The sequence below is a fragment of the Cornus florida genome, unplaced genomic scaffold, assembly GCF_030987335.1.
Source record: "Cornus florida cultivar Cherokee Brave unplaced genomic scaffold, ASM3098733v1 CherokeeBrave_3.0.0_Hap2_Chr02, whole genome shotgun sequence".
NCBI classification, from domain to species: domain Eukaryota; kingdom Viridiplantae; phylum Streptophyta; class Magnoliopsida; order Cornales; family Cornaceae; genus Cornus; species Cornus florida.
Window position 1 is genome coordinate 25,886,381 of NW_026775572.1, and position 16,122 is coordinate 25,902,502.

The following is a 16,122-nucleotide window of genomic DNA, read 5'->3' on the forward strand; positions in this document are numbered from 1 at the left end:
GTCAATTCATTCCAATTTTTGTGGCCAATGATCTTTATGGCTATGTTGATGGTGCTATCATTTCTCCATCAAAAACTACTATGAAACGCTTAATTTCACTATAATATAGATGGCTATAACAAAAAAAAATTAAGCCTCCTAATACTTATCAAGAAATTACTGTGAAAATATAATAACATGCATTTCAATCAAGATTTAAAAATTCTCAATTCATTCTATAATTTAATTGAGAGAAAATTATAAATACTTGATGCATATATATTATATATTCAGTAAATAATTTAAAGTACTTCAATCTTTAAATCAATCAGCCCCATAGGTTTTCCAACTTAAAAATAAATAATTAAAGATTTGAATCCAAACATGCTAGAACAACATATGAACATGGACCAAGTATCACTCAATTGAAAATAATAAAATAAATACTCAATACCATCTATGTACATAACATTATTTGAAGCATGTAAATGAATTACACGCAATAAATATCCACTGCTCACAATTTAATCACAAATACCTTATTGGTTGAAGAAAAGAATTTCAAAGCTTCATTAATATCATGACTAAATTTATAATTTTTCATGAAAATAAATTATTCAATGCATGCTATATGTTTAAAACTTTAAACAATAAATCCAACATGCACTATTTTCATCCTTTGTACATGATGCAACTTTAGATGTATCCAAAGATACAAATCTACAAGCTACATTTTAAAGTTTTATTGGAGCACATATTTTCATCAATCACCTCGAATGATGTTGAGCATAAAATCTTTTCAAGAGTGAACAATCTTATACTAATCCAATAAAGTTTCTCACCAGAGTATTATCCCAAATAGAATAATTGTTTAATAAAGAAGCAAACTCCAAGTATATATAATTCAAAAGTAACTATTTTTTTTTTGAATTTTACCATTGAAATTAATATAATAAAATAACAAACTTTAATGGAATTCTCAATTATAAAATGCATATATATATATATATATATATATATATATATATATATATATTATGCATGTAACTCGTTCGGCGTGCACAATATTGACTTTTTCTTCCTCATTCGTCATGCATACTTTATAAACGTAACAAATTGTGATACACTGCATAACAAATTGGTTGCTTAAAAAAATTCTCGTTCAGCGTGCACAATTTATAAAGGAAACGAATTCTAATACATTGCATAACAAACTAGTTCATGCTTAAAAAAAGTTCTCGTTCGAAGTGTACAATATATGATAGTATTTTAAAACAAAACCTTATATGCTTATGTATAAATCAATTACATATCCATGTGTGTGCCAGTACAAACACATACAATTTTTAACATTACATCTAATTGATCACTCACGAAAATCGAGGACACAAAGGCAAAAAAAAAAAAAAAATTACGCAACTGGTGGGAATTCAAATATCAATAATTATTTATTTATAATTTAAATATAGTAGATTATATAATTCAATCTTTACTATTTTGATTTCTACAAATCCTAATTTGATATCAATTGTTGAGTTTTATTTCAATAATTTATATAGAAATCAAGAATACTTTAATTAATTAAAGAGGAGAATCTTGCATCGTACTTGATTGATGATTAAATGGCCAAGTACTTTTAGAATATCCATGTAATACTCTATGAGTTCCTTTAAAATATTAGAGTGCTTTATCCTGACTGAGAGAACCCTTATATATAACAACAGTAGGGGACGACTTCTCTACAAATAAACATACCTAAGTCTCTCTTCCTATAATGAAAACTTAGATATCAATGTTTAGAATTAAATTTCACCAAATAAGTTAGAAAACCACAATCAAACGGTATAAAACCATACTTCCAATTAAACCACCAAATTAGAAAGTACAACTCAATCCATCAAGTATCATTTATCAATAACTATATTGCAATCATATTTTAGAAAACGTAGTGCATACGACCATAAAATAATTTTTATTATTTATATATAAAAATTTTCAACATGTAGCACACAATGCCGAAAGCTCAGAAAGCTCTCTCACTGGCTGACGTCAGGAGGAGACAGAGAGTGTTTTGTAGAGCGAAAGAGTGAATGAGAGGCGAGAGTAACCTCTTAAGGTTTATAAATGAGGCAGTAGTGCTTCATCATCGTTAGGGGTTTCGATCGGTGGCTTGGAGAGAAAGAGGGTCTTGATGGAAAAAGAGACTTTTCTGTCTGAGCTGCGCCGTGTACAGATCGATATGTTATGTGTGAAATTTCTGTGTGTATTGTATATAATATTTTATTTTTTAATTTTTTTTTAATAAAACTAGTGGGAATAAGACCCGCCTAAATTACATTAAAAATAATTCACTTTATTTTAAAATAACTGTGGTAGAAAGTATACTTTCAACCACGGTTTTTCATTAACGGTGGTAGAAAGGATTTCTACCACGGTTTTAAAATAACCGTGGTAGAAAGTGTCTTCTACCACGATTTTAAAATAACTGTGGTAAAAAGGGCCTTCTACCACAGTTTTTTTAAAACCGTGGTAAAAATTGCGTGATAAAAAATTGTTTTTCTTGTAGTGGAAGAGCTTGCACCAACTGATCTTCTTCAGTTTCCATTGAGATGGACCTCTGTTTGCTCAATTTGTCACCAGATGGAAATAGCAGTACTATACTACCATCTACAGGTATTAATTAAGGCACTCAATTAGGTAATACTGCTGTCATAGGCTGTGGTCAATATTGGGATATGATAGTGGTTGCCATCCCTTTGAATAGGAATCTGATTCCCTTTAATTAAGGGATTCGATTACGTGATTTATGAGATGTGTTTGTAGCTATATATATATATATGTATATAGTTGATCATTGTAAATGTAATACTACATATAAAAAAATAAACAGAGCCTTTCACTTTTCATGGTATCAGAGCCTCTATAAAACTAAGCATTCCTTTCTCCTTTTCTTATTCAACATATTAAACATGACCACATATTTATCTCCTTCTTTGGAAAACATCAATTATTTCATTTCTATCAAGTTGGATGAAACCATCTTATGTGGCGTAGTCAATTCATTCCAATTCTTGTGGCCAATGATATTTATGGCTATATTGATGGTTTTATCATTTCTCCATCAAAAACTACTATGAAACACTTAATTTCACTGTAATAAAAATGTCTATAACAAAAAAAAAAAGAAAATTAAGCCTCCTCATATATATTAAGAAATTATAGTGAATAATGTAATAACCTGCACTTCAATCAAGATTTAAAAATTCTCAATACTTTCTACAATTTAATTGAGAGAAAATTATAAATACTTGATGCATGTATATTATATATTCAGTAAATAATTTAAAGTACTTGAATCTTTAAATCAATCAGGTCAATATTACTTACTTATGGCACACAAGCCCCATAGGTTTTCCAACTTAAAAATAAATAATTAAAGATTTGAATCCAAACATGATAAACCAACATATGAACATGGACCAAGTATCACTCAATTGAAAATAATAAAATAAATGCTCAATACCATCTATGTACATAACATTATTTGAAGCATGTAAACGAATTACACGCATTAAATATCCACTGCTCACAATTTAATCACAAATATCTTATTGGTTGAAGAAAAGAATTTCAAAGCTTCATTAATATCATGACTAAATTTATAATTGGAAATTCCAATAACCTTAAATATTTTGAACCTTTATTACATATAGCAATTGTGACCTCTAAAATTCTTCATGAAAATAAATTATTCAATGCATGCTATATGTTTAAAACTTTAAACAATAAATCCAACATGCACTATTTTCATCCTTTGTACATGATGCAACTTTAGATGTATCCAAAGATACAAAGCTACAAGCTACATTTTAAAGTTTTATTGGAGCACATATTTTCATCAATCACTTCAAATGATGTTGTGCATAACATTTTTTCAAGAGTGAACAATCTTATACTAATCCAATAAAGTTTCTCACCAGAGTATTACCCCAAATAGAATAATAGTTTCAGAAAGAAACAAACTCTAAGTATATATAATTCAAAAGTAACCAATTTTTTTTTTAAAATTTTACCATTGAAATTAATATAATAAAATAACAAACTTCAATGGAACTCTCAATTATAATATGCATATGTATGTATATATATATATATATATATATATATATATATTATGCATGTAACTTGTTCGGTGTGCACAATATAAAACGGCTTTATAAAGCATTCAAGTTTTCACAATTAAATTCATTGACTTTTTCTTCCTCATTCGTCGTGCACAATTTATAAAGGAAACGAATTTTGATACATAGCGTAACAAATTGGTTGCTTAAAAAAATTCTCGCTCAGTGTGCACAATTTATAAAGGAAACGAATTTTGATACATTGCATAACAAACTAGTTCCTGCTTAAAAAAGTTCTCGTTTGGCGTGTACAATATATGATAGTATTTTAAAACAAAATGTTAATATATAAATCAATTACATACCCATGTGTGTACCAGTACAAACACATATAATGTGACGGCCCAAGTTTTTCAACCCGGTGCGTCAGTGATGAACCGAAGGTTGACCCGATAACGAATCCGAAATGTGGAAGCGAAAGATAAAACCAAAGTCTATAGAGATATAAACCATCCCCAAGACACTAATGTGACCTTCTATGAAGTCACGGAGCTCAAGGAAATAACCAGAAGCGAAAACTAACATGAAAAGGGTCAAATGGTACCCTGTGGCACCAATGACAATAAAAGGGACAAAATCTAGTTCAAACTAGACCATGTACGCCAAAATTGAAAAAGAGACTTTAAGCCTCACTTGAATCCCACATTGCATGATTAAACTTAATTATATGCAAGTGTGTGATGATGTGAACATACACGCAAGTGTAAAACATCATTTTAAACATACTGAAATGGCCTATGGCCTTATTACAATTCATTTACAACATTTAAAATGTCAAATCTCTAAATTGGAAAAATTAAATTTCATAGGCAAAACTTAAACATGCTAACACTTGCATGTGAACAAGAATGCTTCTAAAGAAACTTCAATTATGCAAATCACCAAAGCAAGTGCAAATCTCCAATCTTGTATCTTGTACCTGAAATATGCCCCAGTAACTTTGGGGTGAGCATCATAAAGTTACTCGTAGGAAATGAGCATACATCAACCTAACGTTTTACAATTTTATCACCTTAAGGTGAAACATGCTAAAGGGGCTCATGCCACTTAACATCTATGTCAAGATGAGACTCAGGGAGCATCCTAAGCTACCCTAGATCATTTCTAGCATCAATCACATCATCAATGTAATTCAAACCACATAGGAGCATGCTATACAAAACAACATGATATAGATTCTCAAAGTTACCAATTTGAATCTAAAGTGCGAAAACAACCAAAGTGGGTCATGCCACCTAACGTCTATGTTCCAAATGAATCTATAGGATCACTCCTAAGCTACATTTGAACAACAAAACACAATCACAATATCTATACAATTTAACCAACATAGAAGCATACTATACCAAGCAATAAGATATAGATTCTCAAAGTTATCAACTTGAAATCTAAAAGTTCGAAATCAACTAAATATAACAATTTAGTATAATTAGAATATCTAATACCACACATCAAGACATAGATTCTCTAGGTTATCAACTAGAAATCTAGAAGTATGAAATCAATTAGTGGAACACTTGGACATCTAAGCTCGAAATTCTGCCGAGACCTCAACGGCTATTACAGGGACTAACCTGCTGGTAATACCACCCCTAGTGCGCACTATTTCGACGGGGAGAACTCATACTTCCCGCATTAGAGCCAAACTCTAGCCATGTTATAGTAACCAAATCCCAAGTGACTCCAAAATAAATAAGTTAACAACTTATATACGAAATATATATATACAACACGAAACTACATTCCATGCACAAGTAGCTGGAAGCCACACAATACATGCTCTAAATCCACAACTACTATAGGATGACAATGTCGAATTTTCAGAGCGCGATTCGTTATACGCTGTAATAACATCACACGTCGAATCTTCAGTGTGCGATTCATTACACGCTATAACAATATAGTTCAATATTGAAACATAATCGCATAAATCCATTATAAGTCTAAAATCATGCTTCAAACATAATATCAATGCTAAACACATGATTTAATCAATAATACAATAGAAATGAAAATTAATTATATAATCTAATTAATTTCTCTAAGTTTCATATCTCAATCAATGAACCCTAATTACATATGTTAAACAACATAACTTATTCATTACACGAATCAAATCGAAAGCTTACTTAGGTCATTGGATCAATATGATATAATTTAATTAAAACATGATAATTAAATCCCTAAATTCTAAAACAGTATCAAATGGTCCCAATTTAACTTATGCTAGTGTATATGCCCTAGTCATCACAAATATCAAGTTAAAAACTTAATTAGGCTAATGGAACCTTTAAATAGATTTTAATTAATCATTTTAATTAAAATTTCTTAATTTTCATACTTATTCAAATGCTCTCAAATTAAAGTATATTAAAGAACATGCTAAGATTTAATTTAAAAGCACGTTACAACTTAATTTCATGCAAGGTACGGCCATGGGAATTAATCTTTCACAAAAGAAAAATATTAATTAAAAAACGCAATTCTTATTCAAATAATCCCAATCAATATATGTTAACAAACATATTAAAATTAAACTTTCTAGCATGTCATAATTTAAATCTAAGTTATACATCATCATGTGAATTAAATCTTATACAAAGAAATAATTAAATATTATTCTAGATTATGAACAAAAGCATGCATACAAGTTGTATAATCATGGTAAATACTCAGTACAACACACAAATAATCCTAAAACATCCCCTACCTCAATTTGAGATGAAAATCTCTAAAGCCCATCGAAAAAAAAGTGCTCCGAATCCGATGATACCGAAGGGTTTTGTCGGGGACAACACGATCTATATGAATCCGAAGGAAGCCCCATGAAAATCACAACTTGAATTCAAACCCGAACTCAAAAAATGGTCAGAAATGGATTCTAATAAGGGGGAAAGGTAGAGCTCATCGAAAGGAACAATAAACGTGAAGGTCGAAGACTTTTCACTTAGTAAATCAAGTGGAGCAGAAGAATAAAAGGTGGCAGCCCAAGGAGCTCCCATGGCTGCCGGCCAAGAGGGGGAGGAAGATGATCAAAATCTGACTTTTCTTCTTTAAGTCCCCTATTTATAGAAAATCTCAAAAAGTGCCCCGAAAGGGCCCCGTCTGGTCTGGAAAAGTGAAATTTGAGCAGATGCGCTCAAACGGAAAAACTCTATGAACAAAAAAGATTCAAAATGAGAAAACATGAACAACGCAAGAAACGGCGTCAAAAACTGAGTCCCGAGCAGAGAGATATGCCCCGAACAAGTTTGGCGCAAACCGAGTTCAGAAACTCTGAAACTGGAGAAAAATGATCAGAAGGAAATTCTAAGAGTGCACAACTCAAAGAAATGTGAAAATGAATCCCGTACGAGGATCCAGGCTCCAGACGAGGTATTTTTAGAATAACTTTCGTTAATTGCACAATGGCCCTTCCAAAAAGTGAAACTGCACTAATACCCCAGAATGAAAATATCTTCCAAAAATATTTTCTTAAAAACCCCTAAAATAAAATATCTTCAAAAGATATTTACGAAAAACATCCCAAGAAAAGAAAATAATTCCAAAAAACTATGTATCCATGTCCCTATGGACACCAAGAGCAACCAGAGTACTTTCTTACAAAAGTAAAGATACGTATTTTGTGAAAATTACTTAGAATGAAGATATGTGAAGTTAAAAACCAACTTCAAACACAAAGAGTGTGGTTATGCGAACAAAGTGACAAACGGGGAAAAGACAAAATAGGAAAAATGACGAAATAGGGAAAATGACGAAAAGTGAATAGTGTCGAAAAACGAAAAATGTGGAATTGACTCGGTCCTCAAAGGAAGTTGTCAATCCAAAGAAAAGAGTCTCGGAAATCACTCTCGAACACTCGAGATGACACTAAGTGACGAGGAACTGAACTCAGAAAGGAAAAAGATCAACGGAAAAAAAATTGTAATGACCTGAAATTTTTTAGATTTTAATTTATAATTTTATTTTATTATTATTATTATTATTAGTTTTGATGAAGAAGGCAGCTTACAGCCGAAGGTGAGAAAGAAAGGATGTAATGGTGAATTGTTTTGGCGGGTCTCACTTAAATTGTAAAGGTGAGTTTTGATTTGATATTATTATTGTTTTTGTATATATATGTTATCTATATATATGTTATCTATATATATATATATATATATATATATATATTATAACTTTCCAAGAGAGAGGCACCTGGCCGAAGAGAGAAAAGAGAATGGAAATGTAATGGTGATGATACTTTTTTCGGGGCCCACAGGAAATGGTTTAATGAGCTTGACTTTTGTCACATGATTTATGTGTGTGTGTGTGTGTGTGTCTATATATATATATATATATATATATATTGTTTATTGAAGCATAAAAGTGGGCAGCAAGGCAAAACGTAATGAGGAAGAAAAATGGTAATGATGTGGTGTAGGTCCTACGGGTTGATTTTCTGCCAAAAATTTCTTTGGCGTTGGTTTTGTTCACGTGGGTGGTAGTTAATGTAAGGACGGATTGTGATATTGTCTGATATCCTTTGAGGGTGTAGTGAGCATTATTGACGCGTGTATGGAGTTGGTGAGTGGAGTCGGTGCATTCTCCTATATATGTATTTATCTTATGACTTGAGTAAGCAGAGAAAAATTAGAGAATAGAAAGAGAGCTGAGACAGAGATAGTTTGAGCAGACAGTGAGTGAGTTGAGAGTTGCAGAGGGCACAGCAGAAGCTTGGAGACTTGATGATTTAGTAAGGAATTAATTCTTTTTTTCAGTGTAGGGTTCTCTATACCTTGAATGGCTTGGAGTGGTTTTGATTAAATGTTTTGAATACATGCATATGTAACGACCCTAGCTGATGCCAAATTTTTTTTAAAAAAATTGGCATAACCTCCCCTAAAAATGGGCCTACCACAACCTGTTTAAATGAATTTTTTAACCTGTTCCAGCACAATAAACATATAATACATTCTAACATCCCTTTCATCCATTCACCATGCCTTTACTTAGTTCCTCTCATGGTGGAACATCCACATACCAATTAATCTAAATTATCATAATTACAGTCCCAAAATACATGGTTGAGATTTAAAGTCCCTGTCTTACAACGTTATATGATACAATTGCATGAAAATATATATACCATAATTCCATTAGTTTTATTTACATCAAACAAAAGATAAGTTCGTTCTTAAGTTACAAGGCCATGAATATTAACTTAATTACATTTCCACAACTATGAATATACATAGAATGGTCAAAATACAAAATAGCAAACAACCTTCTAACAACTTTTAAGCTTGAGGTGGATTGTCGTCCACCGGTTCATTTCCAAAACCTGAAAAAAAAAAATATAAATATATGGGGTGAGCAAATTGCTCAGTAGGTGGCACCTAAGACACGCATCTTGTGTCCCCGTGAACCCAAACAAGGAATAGGACAATAGGAATCGGGGTCATACTGTGTAGGGAAAATACAACATAACATACAGTCTCAACACAATCAATATGGAGCAATGAAATGCAGTGCATGTTAATGTCGCTCCCCATTTTCAACAATTCAAATCCACCAATTTCAAACTGTTAATGTAACCCCCTTTGGTGACTCCGTAGCGCCGAGAGAAGGATTGGCTAATGTCCCTGACTTTTGGTGACTCCGCAGCGTCATTATGGGGACCAGATAGCTCAACCACGCTAGAGCAATCTCCTTAGTTCCCTCTAGGTTACATTAACCTACCGGCCCGTTGGTGACTCTGCAGCGACCGAGTTTTCTCAAAACTCTTTTTCATCAAAACTTGTTTCCCCCAAAAGTTCCCCTTTTTGTATCAAACAATTTCTTTCCCATTTTGGTACCCAATGACATGCATGATCATCATATGCTTTCATGATGCCATGATACATGAAAGATTCATACAATACATAATTTAACATGCTCCCATTCAACAATTTACAAAGAAATTACTAGCACCATAAGCATAATGGAAGCTACACATAGACATGCTTTCCATATAACAAATTCTACCAAGATATAAACACTGAAGCATGTAAAATCAACATCTAAGCATGTTTGTCTCATAAAACCACATATACACATAAACATGAATCTCATTTACAAAACCAAATCATTATTAGAGGTAATCAACTCAATTAAGCATGTTAAGCATCAATTAACAAGGATCAATTCACTAGGGGGCAAGAACTCATGGATTAGAAACCCTTACCTCTTAGAATTGCGAAAACCCTCAAAATGGGTCCAAATTTCGAAGTCTCTAGGGAGCACCAAAACTGAAATTGCTTGTACCCACGTGTAGAGTTCGTCGTACTCTCCGTTTTGCCTCAAACGGCACTTAAATCTACCATGTAATGAGAGATAAATCAAGATCCAAAGTTTGGCTTCCAAAAGAAAAGAAAAATGAAAGAAAATGAGGGAGAAAGAGGAAGAAACGGGGAGAGAGAAAAATGAGAGAGAATGAGTGGTCTCTAAACCACTAATGCATTAGTGGTGGGTCCCTCCACTTCAAATTTTGATTTTCCAATATTCTTTTGTCATAAAATTCTAAACCACATAACATGTACAATGCACCATATGCATATACCACTTAGTCCACATGAATTTAAATGTACCAATTGCAATTGGACCCAACCACAATCCCGTACGCAAAACGTGAAATGACAGAAATACCTTTACGGCAACAAAATTTTCAGAGAATTAAAAAATGGCAAAAAAAATCGGAAACGTCACAGCATATTTATTTTGTTTATAGTCACATAAATATGTATATTTTTTTGTAAAGCTGTTTTTGTTAAACCTCCATGAAATTCTTGTTATGGTTTTTCCTACTGGGACTTTTGTCTCACCACCCTCCAGTTTCAGGTACCGAGGATGAACGGGGATTGCTAAATTCGGGCTTAGGCTGAAGAGTCGGCGTTGCGAGTTTTATTTTTTTATTTGGAGAATTTTTTTGTATATTTGAGGAACTTGACTTTGTATAAAAAGAGGGGCAATTTTTCTATGATCTTGGGTGTATTTTGATGTATCTGATTTTGAATAAATGGAAGATTTTATTGGAATTTTTGAGGCGTGACAAAAATATCCGTAAAAATTTGAGAAAAAGAAAGGAAGGAAAAAGACCAGGTCATTACATACAATTTTTAACATTACATCTAACTGATCACTCACGAAATCGAGGACACAAAGGCAAAAAAAAAGAAAAAAAATTTATGCAACTGGTGGGATTTCAAATATCAATAATTATTTATTTATAATTTAAATATACTAGATTATATAAATCAATCTTTACTTTTTTGATTTTTCCAAATCCTAATCTAACTCTGATATCAATTGTCGAGTTTTATTTCAATAATTTATATAGAAATCAACGTTTAGAATTAAATCTCACCAAGTAAGTTAGAAAATCACAATCAAACGGTATAAAACCATACTCCCAATTAAACTACCAAATTAGAAAGTACAACCCAATCCATCAAGTATCAGTAATCATATTGCAATTATATTTTAGAAAACGTAGTGCTTATTATTTATATATATAAAAATTTTCAACATGTAACACACAATACCGCTCCTTGCACGGGTGAGCTTGGATCGATGTCTTACCCTTACCAACCAATTAATTTTTAGGTGAGATAATACGGCCGGATCCAACAATTTTTACCCAAAGTTTACCTAGACACACTAGTTTAAAACTAGTTTCTACCAATAGCTTCCTAAGACATGAAAAAAAAGACCATTCCCATGCAAGAGAAAGAAGCTTACCATCTCCTTCATTAACCATGTAATTTAGATAATTAAGTTGCGCGCGAGCTCACTGTCCATATTAATTAACAGCATGAAATTAAACCGAAGACAATAATCAAATATAATGGAGAAAATACAAGAGCTGAGCAACAGTATATAGCTGGCTTACTCTGGTACTGAACGCACTTATTTCCAATCATAAAAAAAAAAAAAAAAAAACAACCAAGCACACATACAAATTTTCAGGCTGATCGATCACGAAGCCTTGAAACTTAAGCCAGAACCAGCCAACTTCTCTTCCACAAGGTTGTTCAAACGTTGTGCCATTGAAGGAGTTAGATAATTAGCCCAATCTCCCACCTTACCTTTCCTGAAAAACGCACTGTTTGGAGACCCTGACTTTCGTTTTCCAGTGTTATTAACTTCCAAAGATTTAAGATTTTCAAAACTACACAACCTTGATACTTGTTCCATCACTCCATCTCTCTCTTCATCAGCAGAAAAAGGACAGCCCAAGAACTCAGCCAACTTCTTCAGGTATTGAAACTTGCCATCTTCTTTCATATCCTCGTATTTCAAGAACAACACCTTGTTTGGATTCTCCAAGCTCGCCTTCCAGTACCCCAACACTTGGTCACAAAAGGGTCCAAAACTGTGGATTTCATTACAATACATGTCAAAACTTTCTTCTAACGAAAGTGGTGGTGCCACATATTCCTTGGAACGCTGGACTACGAAATGCCAGTAGGAGATGAATTGGTCCAATGGGTTTCGACACACGTACACAATCCGGCAACATGAGTCTCTCATAGAAGCCGGTAGTAATGAATATGCCGTGTGGGTTGCGAAAATTCTCGGGTTAGGATGGTGTTCGAGGTCTGGGATTTGGTTTTTGTTGGAGAAGAGATCCAAATCAAGGAAGGGTACAAGATCATGAGGGCTGGTAATGAGCAGGGGGGTGTCATTGAGGCCATAACGGGCACGGTTTACGGTGGTGAAGATCAAGGACTTTAACCAGGCGGTGCCATATTTTGGGAAACTGGCTAGGAATAGGTCAGTGGCTCGTGCCTGAAACCGTCGCTGGAAGGATATCACACCATGAATTCCCCATGATGGAAACCAGAAACCTTGGTATTGAAAGATATAACTAGTCCCATCCCAGTTTCTCTCTCTAGGAAGAGCTTGCAGCAACTGATCTTCTTCAGTTTCCATTGAAATGGACCTCTGTTTTCTCAATTACTCGCGAGATGGAAATAGCAGTTCTATCTATAGGAAAAAAAAAAAAAAAAAAAATTGCATATAATACTTTCTTATAATATTATAATTTATTATTATTATTATATTTTCTTATAATTGTTGGGTATTTGATTCAATTGCGCATTATAGACAGGTTGTACAAGAAGGTGAGAGTTTACCTGTTTTTTTCAAGACAATAATATTCCATTTTAGACTTTATTGCCTTGGTATATTACTATATTATGTTGTGTGTATACCTAATTAGATGGTATTGGAAGGAAAAACACCACACAATTACAGCGCACATCAATGCTACACTATACTGTACCCTTTGCAGCAGTGAACCAGAATCCCATGACCACCTTTTCTTCAATTGCACTTTTGCAAAGGCCTTATGGTCATTTCTTCGAGCACGTTGTGGGTTCCATATCCTTCCTTATACATGGACTGAATTGATTGCTTGGGCATCGCATCATTGGAATGGCAACAACGCATTCTACAACAACTCAATATCCAAAACGTGTCTTGCTTCTCTGGTTTACAATGTTTGGACAGAACGCACTCGTCGGATCTTCAAGAAGAAGTCTCTCTTTGCAAATTCGGTTCTGCACCTGACACTAGATTCTGTTAGATCCAAATTACTTACCTCCTCAATCCCAGATACATTGAATGCTCGAAGAATTGCGGAAGAATTGATTTTCCGGCCACCTCCAGTGCCGCCGAACCATTTACACCGTTGACGAAAGTCGACGAAGGTTGGAGGCAATTCTCTATGGCTACCGGAATGTGTTGTGGACCTATTTTAACTGCTTTTGGCACTCTTTTAAGTCTTGCATAGGCCAACCTGGGCCTCTTCCATTTGGGCCTTGTTGTTGTTGTTTAGCCTTTGGTTAACACTGCCTATTGGGCTCTGTACCTACCTTGTTCGTATGTATTGAAAATTAACTTTCAAAAAAAAAAAAAACCAACCAAATATACACGCACACTTTGCTTTACCTTTCAAAGGAAAGATAAATAAATGAATAACAAATAAATTAACTAATTTTCGCACTACTATAGAATCTTCACTTTTGCCAATGTTAAAGCAACATTTTCTTTCTTTCTTTTTTATTTTATTTTATTTTTTTTTATTTTAAAAATCACAAATACCATCTACATTAAAATTTTAAAAGTTAATTATTCTAATAAATTAAGTGTTTATTGAATTAATAACGAATTTTAATTGACTTCATTTACCACCGGATGTATAACACTTGTAAGATTAAAAAAGATCAAAAGAATCATCAATTTACAATAATTGCCTAAAATTTCAGTACTTATTAGTTCTTAAAATTTAAGCACTTAAATTCTCTAATAATTGATATATTTCCTTGTCATTCCCTTATTTATATATAGTCACATAAATTGTTTTCCATTGATTTCTTCATCAAGGAGGTTCCTCTAGACAAGTATTGTTCGGTCTTCATAAATACTTAATTCATGATATTTGATGTATCGAACATTGAGTTTGTTACGACGTATGAGTCAGGTAGCGAACCTCCCAAGTCTTTTGTTTGTGCTTTGGAACACACTAACAGAGGCAAGAGATGTAGGCTTTTGTTTGTGCTCTGGAACACACTAACAGAGGCAAGAGATGTAGAGCAATTGTTGTCACACCAAATGAAAGAAGTTGATAAATAAGTTGTAAGATATTTTTACACGCAAAAAGTTTTATCTTAGATCAGATTTGAATGAAAAATGAATGAGACATATATGAATTAAATATTAATCACACTTAATAATTTAAAATTTTAAATTGATTGTGAAACATCATAACTTATTATAGTTGATATCAAAAAAAGAGTCCGAACGTGCATTCCAATAAGCCCAACCTCAATAAGAAGAGTTTGACCCTGAAGCGTGAATGTACGTGCATTCCAATAAGCCCAACCTCAATAAGAAGAGTTTGACCCTGAAGCGTGAATGTACGTGCATTCCAATAAGCCCAACCTCAATAAGAAGAGTTTGACCCTGAAGCGTGAATGTACTTGTACACTTGAATAGTCACATTAATCACAAGATGGACCATCCGGCACTATGTTTCGCAGCAATTCAGTGGGTCATAGTAGCATGAATGTACTTGCACACTTGATTAGTCACATTAAGCACATAACACAAATCCAGACAAGTTAAAGTGACATATCGTACAACTCATTGCACTTCTATATTTTCAGTATTGGATTAAGAAGGGACCACCATCCCTTAATGCCAATTTTTTTTTTTTTTTTTTTTATCACTATATAGTCAGGGTGCAACTTGGGATTCGCCAACTCGAAATCAATTCGAGCCAAATTTAATTTTTTTTTTTGTTTTTTCAAGTTTAGACAATTATATTTATAATTGAAATTGAATTTGGGTTGAAATTTTTTAATTTGAATTTATTTAGAGTTGGACTTGAGTTGAGTTGGAGTCTAACCCGAACACAAATTAACTCGCATTTCTAATTATATATATATATATATATATATATATATATATAATTTTAAATGCATTATATAATATTTAAATTTTCATCATTTTTTTTTTCTTTTCAACTCCATTTCTTTAAATCTCACGGAATAACTTATTGTAAGAGTATTAATTTGTTAGATTTTGTTTGAAATTTATTAAAAAGTTTGTAATAAGTTCATAACTTTTGTGTTTGGGAGTAATTTAATTTGAAACTAACTTAAGATTACATTTAAATTAAAAAAATGGAGATTGGTCATATGCATAACTCAAATTAACCCGCTTTTCTAATTAAAATATTAGCCCAAGTTACTAACTCATGTTCTAAAATAGAAGCACAGATTGCCCTTGAATTGAGTAGTTAGGATTTAAGTAGACCTCGAATTGAGGAGTTAGGATTAAAGTAGAGATAGAGTTGGATTAAAGTTTAACGGGTTGTGCTCGAGTTGCACCTTCAATCTGCCCAAATTACAACCCTAAAAACAAGCTCAATGGTACG

The 16,122-nt window shown here is 32.8% G+C and overlaps 1 protein-coding gene across 1 annotated transcript; it reads right to left on the reverse strand.

Moving 5' to 3' along the window:
• Positions 1-11,872: 11,872 nt before the first annotated feature.
• Positions 11,873-14,358, reverse strand: LOC132286285 (cytosolic sulfotransferase 15-like). The gene has a single exon (XM_059788598.1). The coding sequence runs from the start codon at positions 13,110-13,112 to the stop codon at positions 12,156-12,158; it is 957 nt and encodes a 318-aa protein (XP_059644581.1). The 5' UTR covers positions 13,113-14,358; the 3' UTR covers positions 11,873-12,155.
• Between the last annotated feature and the right edge of the window lie 1,764 nt (positions 14,359-16,122).

Bases quoted from the DNA above. Each gene is read 5' to 3' on its own strand.
- LOC132286285 (XM_059788598.1), bottom strand. From the start codon at position 13,112: ATGGAAACTGAAGAAGATCAGTTGCTGCAAGCTCTTCCTAGAGAGAGA.